This window comes from Lacerta agilis, chromosome 3 (genome assembly GCF_009819535.1).
Source record: "Lacerta agilis isolate rLacAgi1 chromosome 3, rLacAgi1.pri, whole genome shotgun sequence".
Classification (NCBI taxonomy): Eukaryota; Metazoa; Chordata; class Lepidosauria; order Squamata; family Lacertidae; genus Lacerta; species Lacerta agilis.
The window spans coordinates 2,714,486-2,739,758 of NC_046314.1; the positions used below are offsets into that span (position 1 = coordinate 2,714,486).

Consider the following 25,273-nt stretch of genomic DNA (forward strand, 5'->3'; position numbering starts at 1 on the left):
TCCCGGGGCGACCGGAGCGAGCGGCGGCGCATGGGGGTGACAAGCGGCAGCCCCTCCCGCCATTCCCAAGCGCTGCCGCTCCCTCCGTCACACCAGGAGCAACAGCGCACGGCCGAGGGAGCACCCCGTCCGTGCAGCGCTGCTGCTCCCGGGGTGACCGGCAGCGTGGGGAGTGGCAGGAGGGGCCGGCGCTTGTCAGCCCCACGCGCTGCCGCTGGCTCCGTCCCCCCGGGAGCAGCAGCGCACGGTGTGTGCGGTGCTGCTGCTCCTGGGGCAACGGAGAGAACGGCGGCACGTGGGGGGGACAAGAGGCAGCCCCTCCCACCATTCCCACGCGCTGCCGCTCCCTCCGTCACCCTCGGAGCGGCAGCGCACGGCCCGACGACGGAGTGCGCCTGCACGCGCAGGCGCACTCTGTCATCGGATCGCCGCTTCCACAGCCTCCTTTTGAGCCGGAGAGCTTAAAAGCGAGCTCTTCGGCTTAAAAGAGGGCTGCAGAAGCGGCGCCGGCACCCCCGGAAACGCCCTGGGGGCGGAGCGTCATGACGTCACAATGTGATGTCACGACGCCCCGCCCCCGGGGCGTTTCCTTTGCCGCCCCGGGTACCGCGGAGCCTTACTCCGCCACTGAAGCTATGGTTTTCCCAGTAGTAATGTACGGAAGTGAGAGCTGGACCATAAAGAAGGCTGATCGCCGTAGAATTGATGCTTTTGAATTATGGTGCTGGAGGAGACTCTTGAGAGTCCCATGGACTGCAAGAAGATCAAACCTATCCATTCTCAAAGAAATCAGCCCTGAGTACTCACTAGAAGGACAGATCCTGAAGTTGAGGCTCCAGTACTTTGGCCACCTCATGAGAAGAGAAGAATCCCTAGAAAAGACCCTGATGTTGGGAAAGATGGAGGGCACAAGGAGAAGGGGACGACAGAGGATGAGATGGTTGGACAGTGTTCTCGAAGCTACTAACATGAGTTTGGCCAAACTGCGAGAGGCAGTGAAGGATAGGCGTGCCTGGCGTGCTCTGGTCCATGGGGTCACGAAGAGTCGGACACGACTGAACGACTGAACAACAACAAAACTTTTGTTAGCATTCAAGGTAAGGTAGAAAACTCAGAAGCTCCCAGCTTTTCCCCACTTATTTAATACAAAACTCGAGTTTGGGTGTTTTTTTCATTCCCAGGGAAATTGAGAATATCCTTTCCTTGGGTCAAGAACATGTGTGTTGTGGTAGTGAAGACTGGTGGAATGTGAGTGTCTTACAAAGTGCTGAGGGAAAAGAAGATGCCTAACTCAGTCATTCTGGGACTACCTGCTGAAGAGACAACATGTTTACTTCAGAGTGTACTCAGACTGTATCATCAGTGTTGTTCTTTCTCTTTCTTATGAGTGTGTGGCTTGTCCTTCAGTGTTGCATAACTTCAGTTCAGCCCCACAAAAGTAATGCCATGATCGCCAGTCAAGCTTTCAGTGGGAAAAGCTGAATATGGTGGTGATGCTAAGTTTCTATTTTATCCTCACTTGAGAAAATCATCAAATTGACACAGATAGTTCATGGGGTAGTTTTCAACCCCAAGCAACTACCAGTGTCATATAAAACTGACATATCTGGGGTATTTTCCTATCCCAAGCCATGTTCAAATGTCTCTTGAGATGGTAAAAAGTCCCAAAATGAACCCATGTCCTTGTTTGTTTGTTTTTTTGTGTGAAATTTTATTTACTTCCTATTTATTTATTTTTCTTGAAAAACACAATACATTTGTTGTACCCCATAGGTTAGCAGTGACTGGGACGCACACACACGGCAAAAAATCAATAGAATGCATGGATATTTTGGGGGGGCCCTTTTTCAATTACCGAATGAAAACTATAAATGGTAACTGGCTGAAATTTTGGGGTATTGTTTACTGCTGTACAGCTGACAATCAGTTATGAGAACTACATTGTAGGTCTATTTCTGTGTAATTTCTGCATATGAACCCTGGGATGGATTTCAACAAAACTGTGTTTACTCCCAAGCAAATCAGAACATGAGAAACATACCCCATTTTATTTATTTAGTCATGATGGTGCTATGATAAGTTAAGTTTAAAACATGAAAACTCTGCACATGCTCCATCTCTTTTTTTTGTTTGCTAGGGTTGCCACACTCCTATTTTTTATTTTTATTTTGCTCCTAAAATGTCAGGAATAGAGGAGTTGTAAATATAGAGTGGTGGTGGTGGTGGGGAGAAATGCCTACTATCTGAAGTAAATAAAGCAATACACATTACTATCTAATGACAGGTTGAGCACAGGTTCTACGATTTTGTTGCTGCTGCCGCCAAAATCAACTTCAACATAATTGTCCACCAACCCAGGGCACTCCCCCCTCCCCCCTCCAGCTGCTCCTGGTATGAAGGCTGTAGAGACAAACTTGTATGGTTTTTGCAAGTGACACAACTTTTTCTAACTTGTATGCAGTAATTTGTAAGCATCCCATATGCAGGAACTCTGAAGCAGCGAAACCTATTTTGTAATATTGGAAACTATGCCTAAGCAAGACAGGATGAATCTTAATTAGACTAGCAAGTGTTTATAAAGTATGTACACAAACCTTTGAAGTGCTTTTCTAGTTGTCATTAACTAGATTGTAACAACATTTGAAAGATATTTTAAGTGTACTGTAATCATTTTTTACTGGTACAAAAAAATTACAACATGGAATCTGCAGTGTTCTCATGAGAGCTGGAATTAGAAACCACCAGTTTCTGATCCACAATCATATGATCAGGCTAGCATCCCATGTCATTGCTCAATATAATTTTCTACAACATGCCTGCTACTTCTGCCTGAGTCAATCAATGGTCTTAGCAATTTTAACATTATCCTATTAGGAATGGTAAGTGATTTTATTCAAGCAATGTAGCATTATTTTATAGGGATTAAAGTGCTGGTATTGCATGCAGGTGATAAGTATGGATGGCTGCAAAATGAAATTTCAGTTCCGCTATACTTACTATATGGTCCCATGCAAGCCACCACCGTCCCAGCCTTAGCCACCCACCTGCTGCATAGGGATGGGGGAGAGTGGCTTGCCATATGCAGTGGTTACTACTGAAATGGCATAGATTAAGAACTTCAATGATTCATCATACAGATGCTAAATATTATGGACATTAAATAACTCCACATTCCATAAGGAAAACACGTAAAACCCAGACTGTTTGAGTAAGCTTATTATACAAAATGATTTCCTGAAAGAGGAGACAGACAGAACATTCAAACAGAAAGGATCAACAGCATGGAAAAAGGATGCTAGAAGTTACTTCCAATGCAATGTGTTTTCAAAATTATCTACCTGTAGTTATATATTTGCTGAGCCATACAATAAAAAATAGAAACAACAGCAGACAGTCATGGTATCTGTACCTCAGATAAAATACAAAACCGTGTATATCTCTGGATAGAAATGTATTAATTATAGAACTAAACTGACAATATCATCATACAAAAAGTATACATAGATATTTCCTCAGAGGCAAAGTCTATATAGGACATACCCACACGTCTGAATGACTTTGTATAACCTTCTCCAACATCGGGAAGATAGACCCATATGTCTTATAGACTTTTGCATAACCATCTTTAACATTATATTGCACTTTGTATATTGCACTTTGAATCAGCACTTTGATGTTTTAAAGCATAATACATTTCTATCCAGAGATATACACGGTTTTGTATTTTATCTGAGATACAATAAAAAATAAGCTGTGCTTTAAAGTTAACATGATGAAACATAGCATTGCATGTTCAACTTTTAGAGAAGTTACCCTGCACTATTCCGCAAATTTTTCCTGTTTCCTTACCTGTGCGGTTTTTGCAGTCAGATCTGTTGGAGTTATGGCTGTTTTGGTCTCAAATTCAGAGTCAGTCTCCATTTGCCTCTGAGAGGCATTACATTTTTTATCAACATCTGCATCCCTACTGTGGGAATATCCAGGTTTATCTCCCACTTCTGGTTTTTCAACATGTAATTCAGAACCCAATTTCCTTCTCTCGCTGACATCTGGATGTTCATGTTTTTCTAGTTCTGAGAAATTAATGGTAATGTCAGAATTCTGGTGTTCCTTTTTGTCAGTCTCATCACATAAAGTTTCTGGAAAAGCATCCCTTTTTGGATCGCTAACTTGTGCCAAATCACTCAGATCCAAAGTGTCTGCTTTTAGTAGTTTTCTCCTTCCCAATAAGGGCTGTGCTTGTGCTGTGCTGCTTTTCACAGTTTCCTCAAGTCCAGAAGTCCTTCCTAAGCTTTGTTGTTGTTTTTGTTGATCTGTGTCACTTTTAGTCCTGTGAGAGGAAGGGGAAGCCACATTTAGGCTTAGATGCTTGTCTGGTGTCTGACACTCACTTTCTGACTTGCCAGTTCCACTCTCATTTATAAATACAGAGTCACTCCCTTCAGGCTCCTGCAGTTCTGGCTCCCGTTTCAGGTCATTTAGTTCTGCATAAAACTTTTCCTGATCAACAGAACTGTTTGGGTCTGTTTCATAGTTGCCCACTTTGTATGTGCTTTTGCTACTGTTCGCTTCGATCTGAACCACATTTAGCTCTTGCCCACTGAAATGTGCCCGGATTTGATAAAGATAGGTCATAACAGTCAGTTTGTCAGGAATTGCTAACAAAACCATGTCAGAAGGTTCTAGCAGCCGGGATATTCCTAAACTGGCAAATCCATCATAGGCCTTAAAATAAACAGAAACAAAGTCAATGTTTTCATTGTACAAGACAGGTCAATGCTTTCAAGTCAATGTTTTCATTGTACAATCTTAAAAGGATTACAAGCATTTAATATAAAATAAATAAATATTGGATGGCCATCTGTCATGGATGCTTTAGCTGAGATTCCTGCATTGCAGGGGATTGAACTAGATTACCACTGGGGTTCCTTACAACTCTACTTCTATGATTCTATGATAGTACACACTGAAAAGAAGCACATAATAGTGTTGGAAACACATATGATTCTGAACTGAGTTCATTTTGCGATCATGTTCAGCGCAATTGAAATCAACATTGAAATGTCACATCAGCTTCAAATAAGATATGGTCAGAGATCCGTTTGCTGAAATTGAAAGAAGTGTCATTGTGCTGTTAATAAAGTATTATTACTATTATATATTTATAATATAAAGCTGTTTACTGTACTGCTATTCTAAAAAATAGTAACAATGATAATCATAAATAAGGGGGGTGGGAACAGACATGACGGGGGGCGGTATGTCTTGATGACATTAACTGCTCTGTGTGCAGAGACAGTTTTGTATGAAGGTACATTCAATTATGTGTGCCTTCATCTGCAATCTGAGTGCAGCTGTTTTTGTTTTTGTTTTGTTTTTTTCATGGTTAACCATCTTGTTTGTTTGTGTGAACTGGGCCTAAGAATCCAGGTGATCAGCCCATCTCTGGTAGACAATCACAAAACAAAGATGAGGTTCTTTTCACTTGGCCTACACACTTTTAATCTTAACGATTTCTTTCTCTCTCCGTATACATGCAATCACACGCAGACACTATCACACCCTGCAATATTTCCGGAATTTCCCAGACATATCCGGGATTTTGTCCGGGCTCAACAACTTTGCCATTCTTTGAAATATGGCAACCCTACTCTAGTGCAACGAGGATACAGAATATAGGATGGGGCTATGCAGATAAAGAAACAGATCTGTGCAGATAAGAATAGGCTCCCTTCATAATGGCACAGGGACAGAGAGAAGGCTTAGGACACTCCACTTACTTTTCCCCAGATATGAGAATAGAAAAAAGCTGCACTTTAAGGGATACTCTTGCAGTAAATACAAAGTACCTATATCATCATTATTTTGTTGTTGTTGTTGTTTTATATCTATCATTTTATAAGTGTTGTGTGAAGTTTAAAAACAAACAAACACAGTACCTGCTTGCAGGCTTTCACTTTAATACAGTAGAGACAGTAGAAAAGTGGCAACTGTGTGTGTGGTGGGAATAGGAAAACAAGCAAATGTAGGCTCCAGTTGTTGATAATTACATAACTAGCTTTCTACCCTTGACTCTGACTGGTTCGTCCCTCACTGACGGAATCCTGCATGGCGGCACAATTTGTTTCTCTGTGCAGAGTCCACAGAGACACACTTCCAAAGTATGCAAGCAATAGCTTCACACCCCTGCCACCCATCATAACAATAAGCATTTGGGTAGCAATAATAATAGAGGCAGAGTTCTACACAAAAGAACTGCCCTTTAAATATTGCCTACAGTCTTGTTAAATGATTCTTGCTTATAGCAGCAACAAACAAGTAATCTTTAAAAATGCTTTAAGCTGGAGCAAAGAGAGCATGCAGATCACTTTTAAAGATAAGGAAGTAAAATAACAAAGAAAAATACAGTGGTACCTCGCAAGACGAATGCCTCGCGCAACGAAAAACTCACTAGACGAAAGGGTTTTGCGATTTTTTAGGTGACTCGCAAAACGAAATTTTCTATGGCCGTGACTCGCAAAACGAGGCATTCGTGTTGCGTGGTACTACTGTAAGCCGAAGTGCGGCTCTCGGAGGGAGCCTGAGGGGATGCGGCGGCGGCTGAGGAGGGAGAAGCAAGGCGAAGAGCTGGGAGTCGCTGCTGCTGGTGTGGCCAGGTGCTGCTCCCGCCGGCGTGCCGGCGGCACAGCCTCTGGCGCCCATGCTGCTCCCCGGAGGGCTGCGAGCCGGCTGCCTAGCCCCGTCTTCGAGCGCAGCGAGTTTTCCTACCCAGCCAGCCCCAGCGAGTTTCCTACCCAGTGAGTTTTCCTACCCAGCCAGCCCCAGTTTTCCTACCCAGCCAGCCATGTGTTGCGCCAGCCAACCATGTGTTGCGCCGCCACCCACTCCCACATTCTCCAGAGATCTCCAGAGATCCCCAGGTCAGCGCCGCTGCCGCGTTGCCAAGGCGTACCTTGCCGTGCGCAAAGCAGGGCGCAGCTGTTCCAGCCCAGCGGTTTCTCTTTCTAGGGGAGGCAAGCAAGGAAAGGAAAGGAAAGGAAAGGAAAGGAAAGGAAAGGAAAGGAAAGGAAAGGAAAGGAAAGGAAAGGAAAGGAAAACGGGCAGCTGACGGGCGTGAAATCTCTCCGAGAAGCCCACGCCACTTGTAAGTCGGGAACGGGGGGTGTAGGAACAACTCTCTAGGGTGGAGGCGAAGCGGAGAAAAACTCCGCCTCGAGAATCTGTTCCTGCCAGTTGGCGACACCCAAGAAATGGGGAACGGAGCAAACGAATGGGCTCGTTTACGGGCGAGGGAGAAGTGAAATGGCACTCTATTTCGGGCGGAGAGGAGGGGAGCCAAAGGCGAGTATGCCTTCCTTGCAGGGCCGTCTCAGGCACATCTGCCGCCGCGCCGCGATCCTTCCGGCGCTGCTCCCTCAGGCACAGCTCCGCCGCCCTTCCCTCCCTCCCCCCAGCTCCCCCAGACTTTTTTTTGCCCATAGGAACGCATTAATTAAAATTCAATGCATTTTTTGCCCATAGGAATGCATTAATTAAATTTCAATGCATTCCTATGGGAAATGCAAGACGAAATTATCACAAAACGAAACGACTCGTGGAACGAATTAATTTCGTCTTGCGAGGTACCACTGTATAAAGGAATACTACACAAATCCATTTTGGTACGTATTTATCATTGGTGGTCATTTTTCTACCACCTATGAAAATCTGGATTGGTCTGAAAGTGTAATCAGATAACAACAATCTGCCACTCTATTTAATCTATCCATCTATCTATTTATCAAAAATCTTTCCAGTTTCTGACTTTGCAAGAAGTTACTCATCATTTAACTTCTAGCAAACTGCTAAGTAAAGCATGGGCGGCCACTTCTTCTACTAGCCTTTCAAAGAATGCACATGCATCAGGTTTTTCCAGTTTTGGAGACTCACAGCTGTTTCTCAATTTACAATTAATTATTACTATCCTACATAGGTATTGAAGAAATAGTATTGTATTTCAAGGAAGGCTTTTAAAAAAGGTACTATGGACATTATTTCAATCTATAGGCACTTTTGAGAAAAACAAATAATTTCCACTCACTGATCTCACTTTTAATAGAAAAGACGGAACAATCGTTTAGAGGGGTAAAATGTGTTAAATTATTAAGGTAAAAAGTTAGAATCATAATCAAAAGTCGGAGAGAGAAAAAACTGTCTTTAATCTGAATTCCTTGAAAGCACTTTTGAAAACTCTGGTGTTGTTTGTACTCACTTCAGGAGGGGAAGAACAGGAGGACAATATCTGTTTGTGAAAATATTGTTGTAAGTTATTGTCCAGAATGTTTCAGATTGTGTTGTTAAAATAGGTTATCCTCTTTTAGAAGGTGATTCTTTAGTTGGGATATTTAAATGTAATATGTGAATAATTATATACTATGCACATAGTCAAAAAACCACAACCCTGCACTCCCAATCCTTAAAATTCAGGTTCACAGCCTGAGGGTGCTGCTTGGTTCAACTTTCCTGCTGGATCTGGCTGGATACTCAATTAACTTCAGTAGCTTATGGTGCCTTTTATCAGCTTTGGCTGATGCACCAATTGCATCCCTTCTTCTTTGAAAGATGGCCTGGCCAGGAAGTTCTAAACAAAGTAATAATAATAATAATAATAATAATAATAATAATAATAATAATAATACCCAACCCATCTGGCTGGGTTTTCCCAGCCACTCTGGCAACATCTAAGCTCAATTTCTGTAACATTTTGGTCTTGAGGCTGCCGTTGAAGTTGGTTGTAGAAACTGCCGTTGCTTCAAAATGTGGCAGTCATGGTGTTGTCTGAAACTGGCTGCCAAAAACGTTATAGGGACAGGACTGAAATAGTTTTATTGACTACCAGTTTGCTTCTGGGCTCAATTCAAGTTGCTAGTCTTGACCTTTGAAGCCCTAAATGCTGTGGGCCTGGCGTATCTGAAGGACAGCCTCTTGCATGTGGGTGGCTCACTTGTTAAGAACTTTACGGAAAGGCCTTCTCTAGTTGTCATGCCTTCTAAGGCTAGGCTGCTACCAGAAAGAGGCCTTTTCAGTGGTAGCACCAAAACTGCCAAACTAATTCCTAACATATGTTCACCTGGTACCTTTGTTACTATATTTAACCTGCCAGGCAAAGTCTACCTTGTGCTCTTGAGCTTTCAGTGGCATCTGCTTGGTTTGTTTTTAAACTATTTGCATCTCTCCTTTTTAGTGGGAACTGGCTGCTTTTCTATATCTGCTGTTTCTCATTACTTTGTGGAATTTTGCTATTGTTTTTCTATTTATTCATTCATTCATTCATTCATTCTAATACATTGTACTTAGAATAGACCCACTGAAATTGATGAACACGATTAAGCTAGGTGCATTAATTGCAAAGGTTCTACTCTGAGTAACCACAGTTTTAACTGCTGTGAGATTTCACTGTGATAATATAGGGTATAAATCCTGAAAATGAGACATTGAAGAAGAAGAAGAAGAAGAGTTTGGATTTGATATCCCGCTTTTTACTACCCGAAGGAGTCTCAAAGCGGCTAACATTCTCCTTTCCCTTCCTCCCCCACAACAAACACTCTGTGAGGTGAGTGGGGCTGAGAGACTTCAAAGAAGTGTGACTAGCCCAAGGTCACCCAGCAGCTGCATGTGGAGGAGTGCAGACACGAACCCGGTTCCCCAGATTACGAGTCTGCTGCTCTTAACCACTACACCAAACTGGCTCATTGCAAAACTCAGTGAAGTTTTAATTGATATGTTTAATGTAGTGCAAATTTCACATGTAGTGTTGGCCCCCTTAAATACCATTTAAAATAAACATGGCATTTGGGAACTAATGTAGGTTACAGGATGCAGGTAGGTTATTTTGTTGATAAACTCTCAGGTCCAGGATTTCTAGGTGTGTGTCTGAGCGGGTTTTTGTTTTTGTTTTTTGTCCCACAGCTTTCCCCAGGAAAATCTCCTGTTTACTGCTGAACCGGGGGGGCGGGGGGGGGGGCGGAAAACTGGGTTTTCCATGGATTGCCATTTGTTCTGATTCAGTGGTAAACCATGTGTTTTCCCAGGGAAAGCAGCGGGACAAAAGAAACCCCAGCTCGGATACAGACCTAGAAACCCTGGACCTGTGTTTAGAATGTGTGGCACAAAAGGAAGTGTGGATGAAGCCTCAGTTTTGCTCTGTTACAAAACAAGATCTCAGCCCAGAGGACTATGAGCATACATAGTTCCCAAATGATAGTTATGCTATAGCAGTTTCTGTGAACTCAGAGGAAACATTCACTTCCAGGCCATAGATCTGTTTTGCTGGATCAGGATTTGCTAAATCCCATTACATAAATTTGGCATATATTCAAATATGTTGTAATATTTATATATGTATTCATAAGAAGGAAACAAATTTTCATCATAGGAAATATTATATATAATATGAACTATTCAGTAAAGCCAAAATGAACTAAACTGATTACAAGGAGCTGAATCTATGGTATATTTTTTAATGCTTCCCAGATTTCTAAGTAAAAATATGAAGTCTTTAACTGAAGCCCTTTAATTTATATTCAACATATTTCTCTCCCAGCATATAAGCACTGTGAATGATGTAGTGTATAGAAATAACTATGTCAGTATCCTATTATAATACATGAGTTTATGTTAAATAAGGACAAACGATTAGGTTTTAGCAATTGAACAGAAGACATTTTTAAAAGGCATTCTGACTTTTAAGTTCATTTTGGGGGACCAACTTCTTCTTCTTCTTCTTCTTCTTCTTCTTCTTCTTTCATTCATTCATTAAATTTGTATATTTTCCAACATTTTCTAACAGTCTGCACATCAAATCTTTTGCACCATAAATGTTTCCTAATGGAGGATTTTTAAAGACAGAAACAGCATTCTTGCACTAGGCGACTTCAGGTGTCAATTGCAGCTCATCTGCAAGATCACCAGAGGCACTATTCTAAACATATCTCTATTATTTAACACAGTGCCATATTGGTCAAGGTCAGATGTCAGAGGTAAGTATGTCCCACATCCTTTCAGACCTGCTTTTACACAGGCGATCCTATGCTTGCCTCCTCAGAAGTAAATCCCTCAGTGAGGCTTACTTCCTGGAAAGCAAGAATAGGACTGCAGCCTTAATGCAGGAAAAGGTCTTAGAGGACACTCTGATGACATGCTTTTGTGATGCCATGATACGTAATTGTATAAAATGACTCACATCAAAGTTAACCTGTTTAGGAAAAAATAAAATTGACAGGAAAAGTCTCCTCTAACACAGTTGCATTTCTGAACGTTAATGCTTACAGCTAAAGCCAGAGTCCTCAATGTATTTTCCTTTCCTCTCAATTTGCAGGACAGAACAGAGAGGGACAAAAAAGGGTGTTATTTATTCATTAATTGGTCAGGAGGAGTCATTCATTGTCAAATGTGTTATACATCTGCATGGAATTTATACTTGGCAATTGTTCCCAGGGCTGTGCTCATTCCAATCAAGGGCATGCAGGGTTATCAGGCAGAACTGTGAGAGCTTAGGAAATAAATCTGCAGGAAGCAACTGAGATACTCAGTGTTGCTGTCAGGCAAAGAGTTGCAAAGTGATGAAAGAATGAAAAAACACCACAGCATGGCATCAACAATTGCTTCTTTAATAAAGAGACCGAGTTAACATTATACAAATGGGCTAATACGTTTTCTGTTGAAACGACTCTCCACTTCCTATTCATAATTTTTATAAATGAAAATTACCTAATTGATTTGTACATTTAACACCATTTGTTCAAAAATCAAACTACTATTTACTGTGGCTTATAATCATGTTTGATTAGCTCTTATACTCAAAGGACCTCAGTCATGTTTGATTAGCTTGTACAATCATAGGATTTTGATGTTAAAGCACACTGCAACAGAAATCAGTGTGATGTCACAGATAATCCTCTTAGGTCATCAGACAGCTTAACACACAATGCTGAAAAAGATGGCAATGCATCTACTTCTAGTTCAAAAATCTCTCATTAATTTCTTCCAACAAACAGTAGTTACTGAAATGATAGAATGGGATGATAGTCAATGTTAGTCGTACTCAGAGTAGATACAATGAATCAATGGACTTAAATAATTTCAATGACTTTAGTCAGAAATCACCCGTGTGTTTTTGATGACTCTTCTGTGTTTGAAGTGCAGGAACATGCACTTTAAGTTCACTCCTTTTATAATACTGGAAAATTACATATACTGTACTATAGTTTTCATGCAACTTCATTATTCTATCAATCCATCATTCATCACACACATTTCCCATATGAAACATATGTTTGGATTTCCTGAATGAATTATGTAAATCTACTGCGTACAGAAAAAGGTGGCATTTTAAGGAAGGTATTTAATTTTCCTACACATTATCTTGAATTTTGTAAACTAATTTAAAAATGATCAGTTAGAAGTCACATTGCCTAGATAAAAAACAGCTAATAAAACAAATTGAGCTGATTTGCACTTAGTTTTGTTGCAGGCGAATCAAGTGGAAAATGAGCAATTTTTAAATAGATCCCTCTAGGGCCAATGCCCTAGAATCTTATGGAAATTAAAATTTGTAACTACAGTAAAATACTTTTGTAGCAAGCAGCGTTAAGTACCAAAATGTCTCCTTCTGATTCTTAGACTGAGTCTCAAATCATTGAACTCAATTCAGAATGTTCCTTTATAGCCTTTACATCAAAAGGGTATTAGATTACCTAATATTACTGAGGATTATAAACCTGGACCCAGAGCACTATCAGACAGTACTTCATTAATATTTTTGCATTCTTTTTAAAAATATATCTTGTTACCAACCAAAAACATTTTTTAATACTCTGCATAATATAAAAACTCAATGCACCTTACCGCTAGTTTAATTGACTGCACTGGATAAAAGCCTATGTGAAGTGTTATCTCCATTTCTCTTTTGTAAAATAAAAGCCATAGTCAAAACAGTGCTTATTATAACCATACCAATGACAGCGTTCATATTAAAGTAGTGACCAAGCAAGCCTTGAAGCAAGATAATTACTGAACAATGATATTTTGTAATTTAAATTAAATTATTACAAAAAATAGAATGATCACAAGAGACCTACCGCTCTTCCTTCTCTCTCTCTCTCTCTCTCTCTCTCTCTCTCTCTTAATGTAGGCCCATATAAACATGAAACCCTAATGCCATCATGACATTTGTCATGAATGTTTAAAACTATGACAAACTAGAGTCAATACTGCATCCAATTTGAATCACAGGAGGCTCAAAACCTTCTGTGAGGTACAGTTATGACCTTACCAAACAACCTCACATCCACAAAATTAATAAAAACCTTCCGTGATCCAAAATTGTAGCTATATCTATTTTCTCCCTTCCCTCTAGCACGTCTTACCTTTTTGTTGTTCTCTTTAATATCTTGAGGATTCAGAGACTTGTAGTCGCTGAGGGGGGAAATGGCACAGTAGGTATGTAAAGTACTTGATAAAAGCAGCAGTTTTTAAAACAAACCACTATCTTAAAAAAAGAATTCAACATAAAATAGCATCAAACAGTAACTAGCAATTTCACTGCAATCCAATCAGCAAAACTAATAGTGTGGAAAATTAAAAGAATAAATACATAAATATAAATATAGAGATTGCATGTTTCATTGCCTGAAGCTTTCCATCTAAAAAGAGAAGTTAAGGCAGGGACTTGAGGCTAGCTTTGACAACCAAATTTTCTATGAGGTAATCCTTCGTTGTCAGTACAATAGAGCTACAGGCTTATTTGTCTCATCTCATTTCAACACCAACACAATTTTCATAATAATCTTCAAGTCAGTTCTTTGTAGAAGATTAGAAAGTAAAACATCCACACCAAAATCAAGTGAAAGAGAAATAGGAATGGTTTTGGGGAAAGTGTCAGAAACGCCATAAGGTATGGACATTTGTACATTTCTGCTGCACCCTGCAGGATAGCATTTTTTTAAAAAACTGAAATAGAAATGGAACAGAGACATAATCCAGAAAATTAAAGTTGTATTTATTTTTGCCATGTTGATTTCACCACAGTAAGAAAAAACTTCAAACACAAAGACAAAATACTTCTACTTACATTAGGTCAGGCCTAAAGTGGTGTAATATTGCACAAAAGGATAATCCATTTCGCCAGGATGTAGTGAAATTGGTGATTTTCACTCCCCTATAGTTTTTTGTAACTTCTTTGCACCAAGCAAGCAGTGATTGACTTGCATTTGTCTTCCTCCCCAAAACAGGACTTGGTTTTGGGCTTGGCTGAAAAAAACAGGGGAAAAGCTAACATTATATAATGTCATGGAAGCTGAGAAATCATTAATTGACCTGCCTAGACAATTTGCATCCTTTGATGTCAGTTTAGGTCCTTCAAAGCTGTCAGTTTACAATCATTGTAACTTGGAAAAAAGACACAAATCTCAAGTCATTATTTACAGACTTAGCCTTTGGCATTTGTTTCTGAAGGATGTGCTATACAGCATTCGAACCTTACAAAAAAGAACAGGCGAACTATAGTGAGAGAAATACTAACGTCAAGTGCTTAAAGACTTAAGGCACATTATTGCATAGTATGTAGTTATGTCACACATTCTTACAGAAGTTATTCAAAATTCAGTCTTGTAAAAACATCCTCATAAAGACATTTCACGTTTAATGAAGACTGTCAGCATTTCGATTATCCAAAAGCAAAACCTATTAGGGTCAAAGTTGACCACAAGTTGAGATTTCCTACTCTGGAATAAAACATCAAATTCAGAATGTGAGTTGCTGTATGATGACAAACAGTTATAGGGACTTAAACTGGAATATGTTAGTACAGTGTTTTTCAACCACTGTTCCGCGGCACACTAGTGTGCCGCGAGATGTTGCCTGGTGTGCCGTGGGAAAAATTGTGTTTATTTGATTCCTATTCAAGAGAATTACTTTATATATAGTCAATATAGGCACAGAGTCAAATTTTGTAACATTTTCTAATGGTGGTGTGCCTCGTGATTTTTTTCATAAAACAAGTGTGCCCTTGCCCAAAAAAGGTTGAAAAACACTGTGTTAGTAAACAATTTTATTTTAAGACATTGGCATCTATTCTTTCAGTTTTCTGTATCTGAAAGGTAATTCCCCCCCAGCTTTCACATAAAATATTTGTTAGCTTTTGTAAAAGCTTAAAATATTTCTTATCCACATTTAAACATGCAGGACTGTTCAGCTGGAATATATATGCAAACCTCTCAAGAACTAGTTTGACAAAAGGAAGGCATTTGTTCATGAACCTTAATGTGATCATTTAGCTTGGGGGGGGGGAGGTGTGTGTGTGGAATTCTGTAAGATAGATTCATACGATCTGAAGAGAAACCATAGCATTCCATAAAGTGTACAGCAAGAATGCCAAGTACACAAGAGTTGTCAAATTCAGAGGTTAAAAAAAGTTGTTAGTACTTCTCAACAGCACACATTTACAAAGAAATAATCCTAACCAGCATGCCTAACTTTGAAAGACCAACGATGCCCTCCCTTGACTGAAGCATGCCAGTGCTAACCAATTAAAACCGTCAACTGTCAACTGATTTATGCTTTTAGTGCTCATGGGGGAAGGCTGCTTACAGTCATCGTAACAGAAATACCACAAAGGTAATACATCATTTTTATTGACTGTTAGACTAATAAGCTGTGATTAAATAAACAAATTCACAGATAAGCATAATGATATTATCTAATTCATATACCCTTCAGCAGCACAGACAGACAATGCCAAATAACTTGAAAAAATTGTATGTTGTCACTGCTTTCAGTTTTAATGCTTGGATCTATGCCTACAGTAGTGATGGATGCTTAAGTGCAAGTAACAGGTGAAACTGAAAGAAAAGTAAAAATGTTTCTCTGGTGACAGACAAACTGCAGATTAAAAACATTTGCAAACATTCACAAGCAAGTAAAGAGCAATGGAAAGTGTTAATGCCTGAAATACTTTAGGTGAAATCCAACATAGCGCTAAGGGAACGCTCCTTCAATGCAAGGGTTTCTGCATGCACAACAGAACACTGCCCCTCTTTCCTCCTCCTGCACACCCCTGCAACGGGAGCTCACCCTGTCGCGGGGATTTAAACCGCCTACCTTCCAATCGGCAAGCCCAAGAGGCTCGGTGGTTTAGACTACAGCGCCACCCGCATCCCTAGAGCAGATTTGGGGAGGGTGTGGAGCATACACAGGGGAAGGAGAGTGGGGCAAGTCCCATTGTGCAAGTGGAAATCTTTGTGCTAACGGAATGGATTACTTGAATACCACCCAGAATTTATTACATTTTTATCTCCACTTGCCCTTCAAAAAATTTAAGATGGTGTACATGCCCCCCACCCTTCTCTGTCTTCAAAAGATCACTGTGAAATAGGTTAGGCTATGAGCAGATGACTGATCCAATGCCGCCCAGAACATTTTGAAGCTGGGCAGGGATTCTGACCCAGTAGAGCCCAGGTCAAAATTTAATATAAATATGAAGCACACTAGCCAATAAAACACACTTTTGGTCACAGCCCAACCAGAGATTCAAATAAAGTAAACCTTATAGAAACTGATGAGATCAGCAGTTCACTTCTAAACATACTGTATGGATATAAATCCCATCGATTACAACACAATGGCCATGTAATGGATTAGACTGAGGTGTAAATAACCTTAAATTAAAAAGATATTGCCCAACTGAAGTATGGATTTGCTGGTCAATTTTATGAAGACTACCGGTATATTTGGATCAAAATCTGTAATTATTGATGCAGTATAAATATCAAAACCACTGTGTGAATTTTCACTTTTCCCTAATTCCATTCTGTGCTGTTTTTCCCAGGTGTTGCTTCATTATTGTGATTCCCATCCTCTCCCATAAACTGCTTTCCTTTTCCAGTTTAGTCACATGGATGATCCCACACAATTAGGGATGTAATGATATTTCATCTGGCATGATATCACACAATTAAAAAACAAAGCAAAAACACACACCATCATATTTGGCTATGCGATATCACTGGAGGCAAGTGAGGGCAATTAAAATGAGAGTGTAAAGTTTTTCCACTCCTGAACATGTTTGCAAAAATTGCACAAGAAACCCAGCCAACAGTGCACATCCCTCTGGAATGTATAGCAGAAAGGCTATACATACTATAAGAAAGGTTAGCACAGAGGTAGAAATTTTTTTTTTCTCTTGAAAGCTGCATTCCCTTGAGGGCAATCTACAAGCAAGTGGTGGAACCACTAATTTTTAGTAAATTTTAGACGCTGGATTTAATCGTAGTGTGTATTACTTCAACAGTGATACATATATTAAATACCCCTCAATTCAATGCTTTACAACTGCCACACTCCTGATCTGTGAGTTGGAAACCCTGAACATATATTTAAAAAATAAAAATACCACAAAAATGTGCATCTGTAAACAGATTGCCTCATAGAAGGCTTGGCAGTGGAGGCGGTGATGAGTGGGGATTTGAAGCTGGGTCGTAACCAAATCCTAAGGAGTGGAGGAGGTAGTGAATCAATAGGAAACTCTGTCCTGAAAGCTTAACTGAGAGAAATGAAACATAATCTTTAAACATGATAAACATCCATATTCTTCAATGGCATCACCTATTCGCCTCCTTCCTTCTTTCCATCTCCCCCTCTTTCTTAAACTGCAAACCTAAGCTATGCAGGCATTTAGGTAAGCTTTGTAGAAGTACACTAGATCATACACGACATTTTAAAATCATAAACAGAAGTAGTTAAGAAGGCATACCCTACTGAAAAAAACCTACCCCACCCTCCCACTATATGTAAGGGTCTGGTGACTTCTGTTTCAGTGTATCTGAAGAAGTGTGCATGCACACAAAAGCTTATACCCAGAACATACTTAGTTAGTCTCTAAGGTGCTACTGGACATTTTTTTTTAATTCATTTTGATTGTGTCGGACCAACACGGCTACCTACCTGAATTCACTAACAAGGTTATGGTGTTCTAGTCATTTTTTAAAGCTGACTTTCAAATGACTCATGGCAAAACTATTCTTCAAATGTCTTAATTGCAGATGTCTAACATAAATTAAAGGGATGCGGGTGGCGTTGTGTCTAAACCACTGAGCCTAGGGCTTGCTGATCAGAAGGTTGGCAGTTCGAATCCCTGCGACGGGGTGAGCTCCCGTTGCTCAGTCCCAGCTCTTGCCCACCTAGCAGTTCGAAAGCACACCAAAGTGCAAGTAGATAAATAGGTACTGCTCTGGCGGGAAGGTAAATGGCGTTTCCGTGTGCTGCTCTGGTTCACCAGAAGCGGCTTAGTCATGCTGGCCACATGACCCAGAAGCTGTCTGCGGACAAACACTTCCCACGGCCTATAGAACGAGATGAGCGTGCAACCCCAGACTCGTCCACAACTGGAATTAACGGTCAGGGGCACCTTTACCTTTTTTAACATAAAGTGAAGCATTTGCTTTTTTGATGATAGCTAAAATTCAGGCAGGAAGAAATGACAAGAAATTATTTAAATCAATATTACTTTGATTCAATGTAGGGTTTGCACATTTTCTGTAGAAATAAGCATTCTCTTATCAGAAATGAAACCATAAAAGTACACTTCCCGACGGCAAATAAATAAATAAATAAATAAATGATCTTCAAACTTACATTTCAAACACAGTATGCAAGACAGACACTGCATTTTGTAATTATATATGTTATTAAGTTTCTGTCTAATAATGACAATATTCTGCACCAGTGTCCTTTGCTCTCTGGATTTAGCACCTTCAGTGTATTGAGAGGAGGAGAAATACAGATCAATGTATATATTATAGCTCTGGTAAATTTACTGTTTATTTGTAGCAAAGGTAGCTAAAATCACTCATAGTACACTAATGAAAATATGAATGGCAGCAAAAAAATGCTATGAAATCAATTTAAGAAAGGCAGGAGGAAAAGCCTAGTGTTAATTCTTAAAAAAACAACCTGAGGAACATGTACACTATTTTCTATTCTCAGAAACAGGCGTGCAAACAAAAGCAGCAGCACACCTTCTGGCATGTATTCTTTGCTAGATTAACAGCAACACAGCAAATGGAGGAAAACAATTCTTGATAAATATTATCCCAGACAGTGTCTGAAATTCTCTTTCAAGTACTTGCTTACATGAGACTCTAATTCAGCACTGCAAGATGCAATAATACTGGGCTGCCTTAAGCAACCGTTTATGCTCAGAACAAAGGCATGTGCACACGGTGCGCCATGTGTGCCCAATGCATACTCCCTAATGTTTCAAAACAAGGGGATCGTGGAGGAGAGGGGAGAGTATGGCACACAACTCAGTGAACTCAGATGCCACGGCCACGGGTGAGTGGCGCTGGTGTACATATAAAGGCAGAAGGGAGGAGGAAAGAAGTGGACATAAGACACACAAGCAGAATAAAAAGGCTGGAATGGATCTGGAACAGATCTGTCGCTTCTGCCTGTGTCTGTCTCTGGAAGTGGTAGTGGTAGTGGAGTGTTTGGCTCCAGCTCCCCCCTTACTGCCACTGTTGGAGCCAAACAGCCCACCACCACTTCCAGAGATAGATACAGGCAGAAGCTGCAATCCAACCCAGCCTTTTTATTCTGTGTCTGTCTCTGTCTCGGCCCATGCTCCACTCACCACCTTTTTGGAAGAGAAATCTGTGGGGCAAGGGGCTGCTTCTGTGTCGCACAAACAAGAAGTAGGGGGTGCATCCCACCATTGGCTCATAGCTTTCAACCTTCCCTTTTGTGCGGGAAATTCCCCTATCAGTACTATAGTCTATAGTATAGTACTGATAGGGGAATTTCCTGCAAAAAAAAAAGGAAGGTTGACAGCTATGCATTGGCTATGTCAGTTAATTACATTGATGTGTTGAGGAATTGAAGTCCTGATGAGAAACAGCTCATACTCTTGGACAAGAACACTAAGAAACCTTATTCTGTTTTAGTCAATTTGGGTTAGCTCACAATCTGGTTAAAGATAAAGATAATGAAAACTCACTGTACTTGTGTATAAACCTGGTTAACACCTTTATTATTATGAATATATATCAAATGTTCACTCTTATGAAATGTAATGCACATGTCTATGGTTCAGAATATGGCAAAATGATGGAGGAGGAACATTTTGGCAAAAGAAATATAACTTAACATGCTGCTATTATTTTCTGCCTTATGCACATTATTACAGACTACATGATCCTTTGTTCACATCAAATGTATTACATCTCTGCAGCATGTAATGTCTGGACAGTCCTAAATCACCTTCTTTTGAAAAATGCCTCAATAAGTAGTGATTCTTCCCTGTTCTACCTAATTAAAAGTTTCTATTTCTAAAGTTTCTAAAAATTGTTCCTGATATTCAGCATAACTATAACAGCAGCTGTGTGTGTGTGTTTTATTTAAAAAAAGCTACATTGGTACTTTATTTTTTGCATTTAAGTGTCATTGTTAATGTAAATGCTTATGTAATTCTACTTCTGCATAGGATGACATTTTGCTTATGTTAATTCACATCCTTAGGCATCACAATCCTAAAACGAATCAATAATTATTTGCAACATTGGGGCAAAATCTCTCTTGCTTCCTGTTATTCGGTGGTTGGAAGATTGGTTAATGCTAGCAGTCTATGGATGGGCAGCTTTCTACAGGCGGCAACAGGATGGAAAATTCTGGCAAAACAGAAATTGGCAAAGCCAAGAAAGATTTTAAATTTAATGCATGCTATGCACTGAAAGAAAATCATATGAAAATCATATACATACCGGTAGATGGTATTTAACCCTGAGCAGATTACCGGTAGCTAAGATGTACAAATCTGAATCTGATGTGTGTTGGAAATGCAAAAGGAGAAGCAATACTTTTTAATACATGGTGGGCATGCAAAATAGTTAAAGAGTATTGGGAAATGATATACAAAGAGATGAAATAAATGTATTTAAAAAAAAAATCCCACTAAAACAGAGCATTCCTTTTGGGAATGGTGCAGACGGAGGTATCCAGGTGTCAGGGGAAAAAAATCATATATGCAGTTACTCTTCTTGTTCTCTTATTTTGCTGGTTAGACTCATTCTGTCATTTTAAGTTGCCATTCCTCCTTCTTAGGGACCTCTGTAACCCACCCTTTTTGGGCTAACAAAATCCAAGCTGATGTAGCTGCATATATGAGTTTATTGTCATAATAAAAATTTGGGTAGCAGATCCTGTATTCATTTATGAAGTCTGGTCCTCATGATTATACAACCCATGCCCTTTATATTTGAAGTGACTATCTGTACTCAGATACCTAGATTACTTTCTCTCCTGTTACTTATTTCCTGTTACTTTTTAAAGTATGCTTCAGTGATGTATGTGCTCATATATTGTCTTTCGGTGTTGTGTACTCGTGTATGTTCTTCCTGACTAAAATGCATTTAATGCCTCCAGACAAACTTCCCATTATAAACCTGATTTTATTGACCTCCTATTCCATTTATATCCCACCTTTCATCCAAGGTGTTGTAATAGTGTCCCCAATTGCATACTGCTATTCTTTAATGCCCTCAATGTAATACAAATCATTTGTAAATGATGTGTCTGTTTAGCTTGGAAACAAACAGCTTGTTACCAGGAGGTAGTAGGTGGCAATGTAAGCTTAATCACAAAGCTTGGTATTTCAACACTGCAAAGCAAAACTGGCTGAAGATTCACACCAAAGCACAAGATGCCTTATCTCCTCGGAACTACAAGGAACTGTGCCTAGCCAGCACCATGAGAGTGTGACCTCAACTCAGAAGAACTTTCCCAATCTCCATGTTCTGGGATTGCCATGTACTAATTACCTTGTGGTAAAAAAAAGTGTGAAAGGAGGCTGCCATTGAGCAACTGATCCCGTGATAGCTTGCAATGTGTGTCTGTATGTGTGGAGGGGGAGGCAGGCAGGGAATCGGGGCAGAACGCAGAATTTTGGGGGTCAAAAACTTTGCATGCACATGGAGCATCTTTCTCATCACTCTGAACTCTTAGACTGGCCATCTAGCAGTCAGAGCATCTATTCTGTATTGCAGCACACACACAGAGAGAAAAAAGTCTGCATGTTTCTGCATATATGACAGCTCTTTGATTTTCTGAGCTATGTTCAGTGTTCTACCTATTCCTGCATATAAGAGCTTTGTTAGGGCTTTTTTGAGGTTGGGCTTTGTGCACAGATTGGCAAACAAACCATTCAGATAACAGATTAAAGCAAGAGGGTTGCACAGACTCCTTTTGCCCAAGCAGTTATTGTTGCAGTGATGTGAAGGATGCTACAAACATGGCAGCTGACATGGATGCAGTGGTTGCATTTAGAGCTACCTATTTCCTTTTTTTAATTACATCTTTATTCTGCCCTTCCTCCAAGGACCTCAGAGCCCTGCACTTGGTTCCCTCCCCAAATTCTATCCTCATAAGACTATGTGGGGCAGGTTCAGCTGGGAGATAGTGACTGGCGAAGGCCACCCAACCAACTCTGTGGTTCAACCCTAATCCTAATTTAATGATACACCACACCAGCTCTCCTAAATGAGTTGCCAATAAAAGCTAGAGATTTATATACAGATACAAAAACTTGAGCATTTGTGGTTTTTAAACATAAAAATGTTGCACTACTTCTACTGCTTATTTGCCCCAGAATCCTGAATGAGATGAACCAAATTTATTGAATTAAAGGTTCAACTTTATTAACTTGTGTAAACATCCACAATGAACCTAACTGCCTAACAGCCAACAACTCAGTCAGTGTGGGCACATCTGTTGCAAAGGGAGAGCTAAGAAACAACTTATCCTGCTGTTAGGCTTGCTCAGGTAACTCTCTCTCCAGCACAAAGCATTTAGAGCAGAAAAAGACCCTGCTCCTTGTTTTCCACTACCCCACTACCCACACACCTGGGTTTACTGGGGAATATCTCAGTCAGTCAGTGAGCCTTGAGGATTAGTGAGGCCAACAGGGCCAAAGGGTGGTCCCTGTCCCAGATCCAAGCTTGTAAACTAGAAAAGATTGATTAATATAAGTCAACCTTCACCATTTTGATGCTTTGGGATATTCACCAGTGAGCGTGAGCATGCCAGATATGACCAAATCATGCAAATAAAAAATGATAAACTACCCCTTGCAAGTTACTCCCACAGCAATAGGAGGCAAGCAAGATTCATCTACCCAGGCCAATTCCTATACTTAGGAACAGGAGCGTTTCTAGCCACTTGGCTGCCCGGGGTGGGAAGCCAATAGGCACCCCTGGGGGCGGGGCATCGTGGCACGTGCGTGCGTCATGACGTCATGACGCACGCGCCATGATGCCCTGCCCCCGGGGGTGCCGGGCGGCTGCTTTGGGGGATTCCTGAAGCCGCCACCCGGCAGGGGCACCCCTTTGTGTCGCGGCTGCTCGTGCCTCCGCAAGCAGCCGCCGCACGAAGGGGTGCCGGGTGGTGGATTCGGGAGTCTCTGCAGCCCACAGAGACACCCTAAGCCGCCGCCTGGGCTCCCTTTGCGGAGTGCAAGTCGGGGCAGGGAGAGGGACGGGCCAGCGCTGGCCCGCCCCTCTCCATGCCCCGGCTCCGCAAGCCAACCAGCGGCGGAGCTCGGCATAGAGGCAAGGGGCGGGCCAGCGAGAAGGGGGTGGCACCCCTCCTCGCTGGCCCGCCCCTTGCCTCCATGCCGCGGTGAAAAAAGCCGCTGGAAGGGGGGGCTATTTTCGGCGCTCCCGGGGTGGAGCCGCAGGGGCGGGGGTTTCTTTCTTTTTTTAAAAAAAAATAAAAATTTTATTGGTTTTCCACAAAAACAAAAACACAGAGACAATACAAAACACAAATACAACATACAACAATTACAAACAAACCTAAACAGAAATAAATCTAAGCCGGAACACCAACATCCCTTTACTTGTTACAAAAAAAAAATTTCTTGTTTCGAATCTTCTTGGGGTGACTTCCCCCGTTTTCTCTCCTTTGCTTTCAGTTCTAATTTACTTTAATAACATCCATCTTTAAATTTAAAATCCATTATCATTAAAATAACCAAATAAACTTCTTTACATTTAATTAACCTTATAATACAACATAATACTTCTTAAATCAAATCTTAAATCTTATTTCACTTAAACTGCTGCTGATAATCAATCACATATCTCTTCACTAGTTCAAAATCATAAAATCTTAACACACTATCTTCAGGGTACCATGATGAGCCGTCCTAATTATATTTCTAACATTTTCACCCTATCCCTCTTCTAACCATTTTCCTTGGCCATCTCGGGATCACCCATCAAACATCTCTCCACCTCCCTCCAGCATCATTGTTCAAGACCACCTCTTTTTCTTTAATGCCAAAAATCAAAACATAGTCCATAAACTTCCTCGCAGGGAACTTCAGGGAACACCAACTCTCCTCTTCCAGCATCTCCATTTCAAAGTTCAAATCATCTTCAACTTGCATTTTCAAAAAACTTTTTGCCTTCATCTCTGGGCTCTCACCCCAGAGACAGGATATAAATCTTCCAACCCTGGGTCTCTCACCCCCACAGGGTTTTCGGGCACCAACCCTGTGTCTCTCACTCCAACAGGGTTTTTCATCTTCTTGGAGTTGCATAGTCACTTTGTAGTATTTCTCAAATATTCCCTCCAGTTCCCTAGCAAGGTTTACTTCCAGTTTGGCAAAGTTCTCAAAAGTCTCACTAGTTTTTCCTGTTACATAAAACATTTCTTCCAGATTCTGTCTCAGCAAATCCAATTTCTGGTTCAGCAGTTCCAATTTTAAAAGAGTTATCCTTTGTTCATGGGTAATACCCGGATCTGAAACCAGTTTAAAAACGAAAGCAAGCATGGTCGAAGAAGACAAAGGGTATCAAGTTTCAGTACTTTTCCATCTTTAGCTGCTAGTTTCCCAGCGCCATTTTCCCCTGAATCAGGGTGAAAAGATTGCAATCCAAAACTCCTAAGAAGAGATATTTCCGATGTCTTAATTCCCCTAACAGGGATTCAATCAGTCTCACCTGTCAAAAGGCTTCAAAACAACATTGTATCCAACAGTGCAGCCGCAGCTACTAGAAACTTAGTTATCTTCTCTGTTCAACAAAGGGGAGGAACGGGCTTCCTTTTAACATCCCTCCCGGGTGCCAATTGTCAAATTATAGTCCAAATAATCCGTACTTACAGCAGACGGGGTTTTTTTCTTCTTCATTTCCTTCAATTTTCAGAAGAACGACACGCTCATGCAGGCGGCAGCCGCCGCATC

The 25,273-nt window shown here is 40.7% G+C and overlaps 1 protein-coding gene across 7 annotated transcripts in view; it reads right to left on the reverse strand.

Moving 5' to 3' along the window:
- The window catches only part of EHBP1 (EH domain binding protein 1), a 274,386-nt gene that overhangs the window by 106,834 nt on the left and 142,279 nt on the right, over positions 1-25,273 (reverse strand). For all 7 annotated transcript variants that reach the window (XM_033145618.1, XM_033145622.1, XM_033145623.1 and 4 more), the window contains 3 exons: positions 14,111-14,289; positions 13,407-13,455; positions 3,850-4,725 (listed from right to left, as the gene is read on the reverse strand). In XM_033145618.1, the coding sequence (XP_033001509.1) occupies positions 3,850-4,725; positions 13,407-13,455; positions 14,111-14,289 (1,104 nt within the window). The remainder of the gene's footprint in view (positions 1-3,849; positions 4,726-13,406; positions 13,456-14,110; positions 14,290-25,273) is intronic.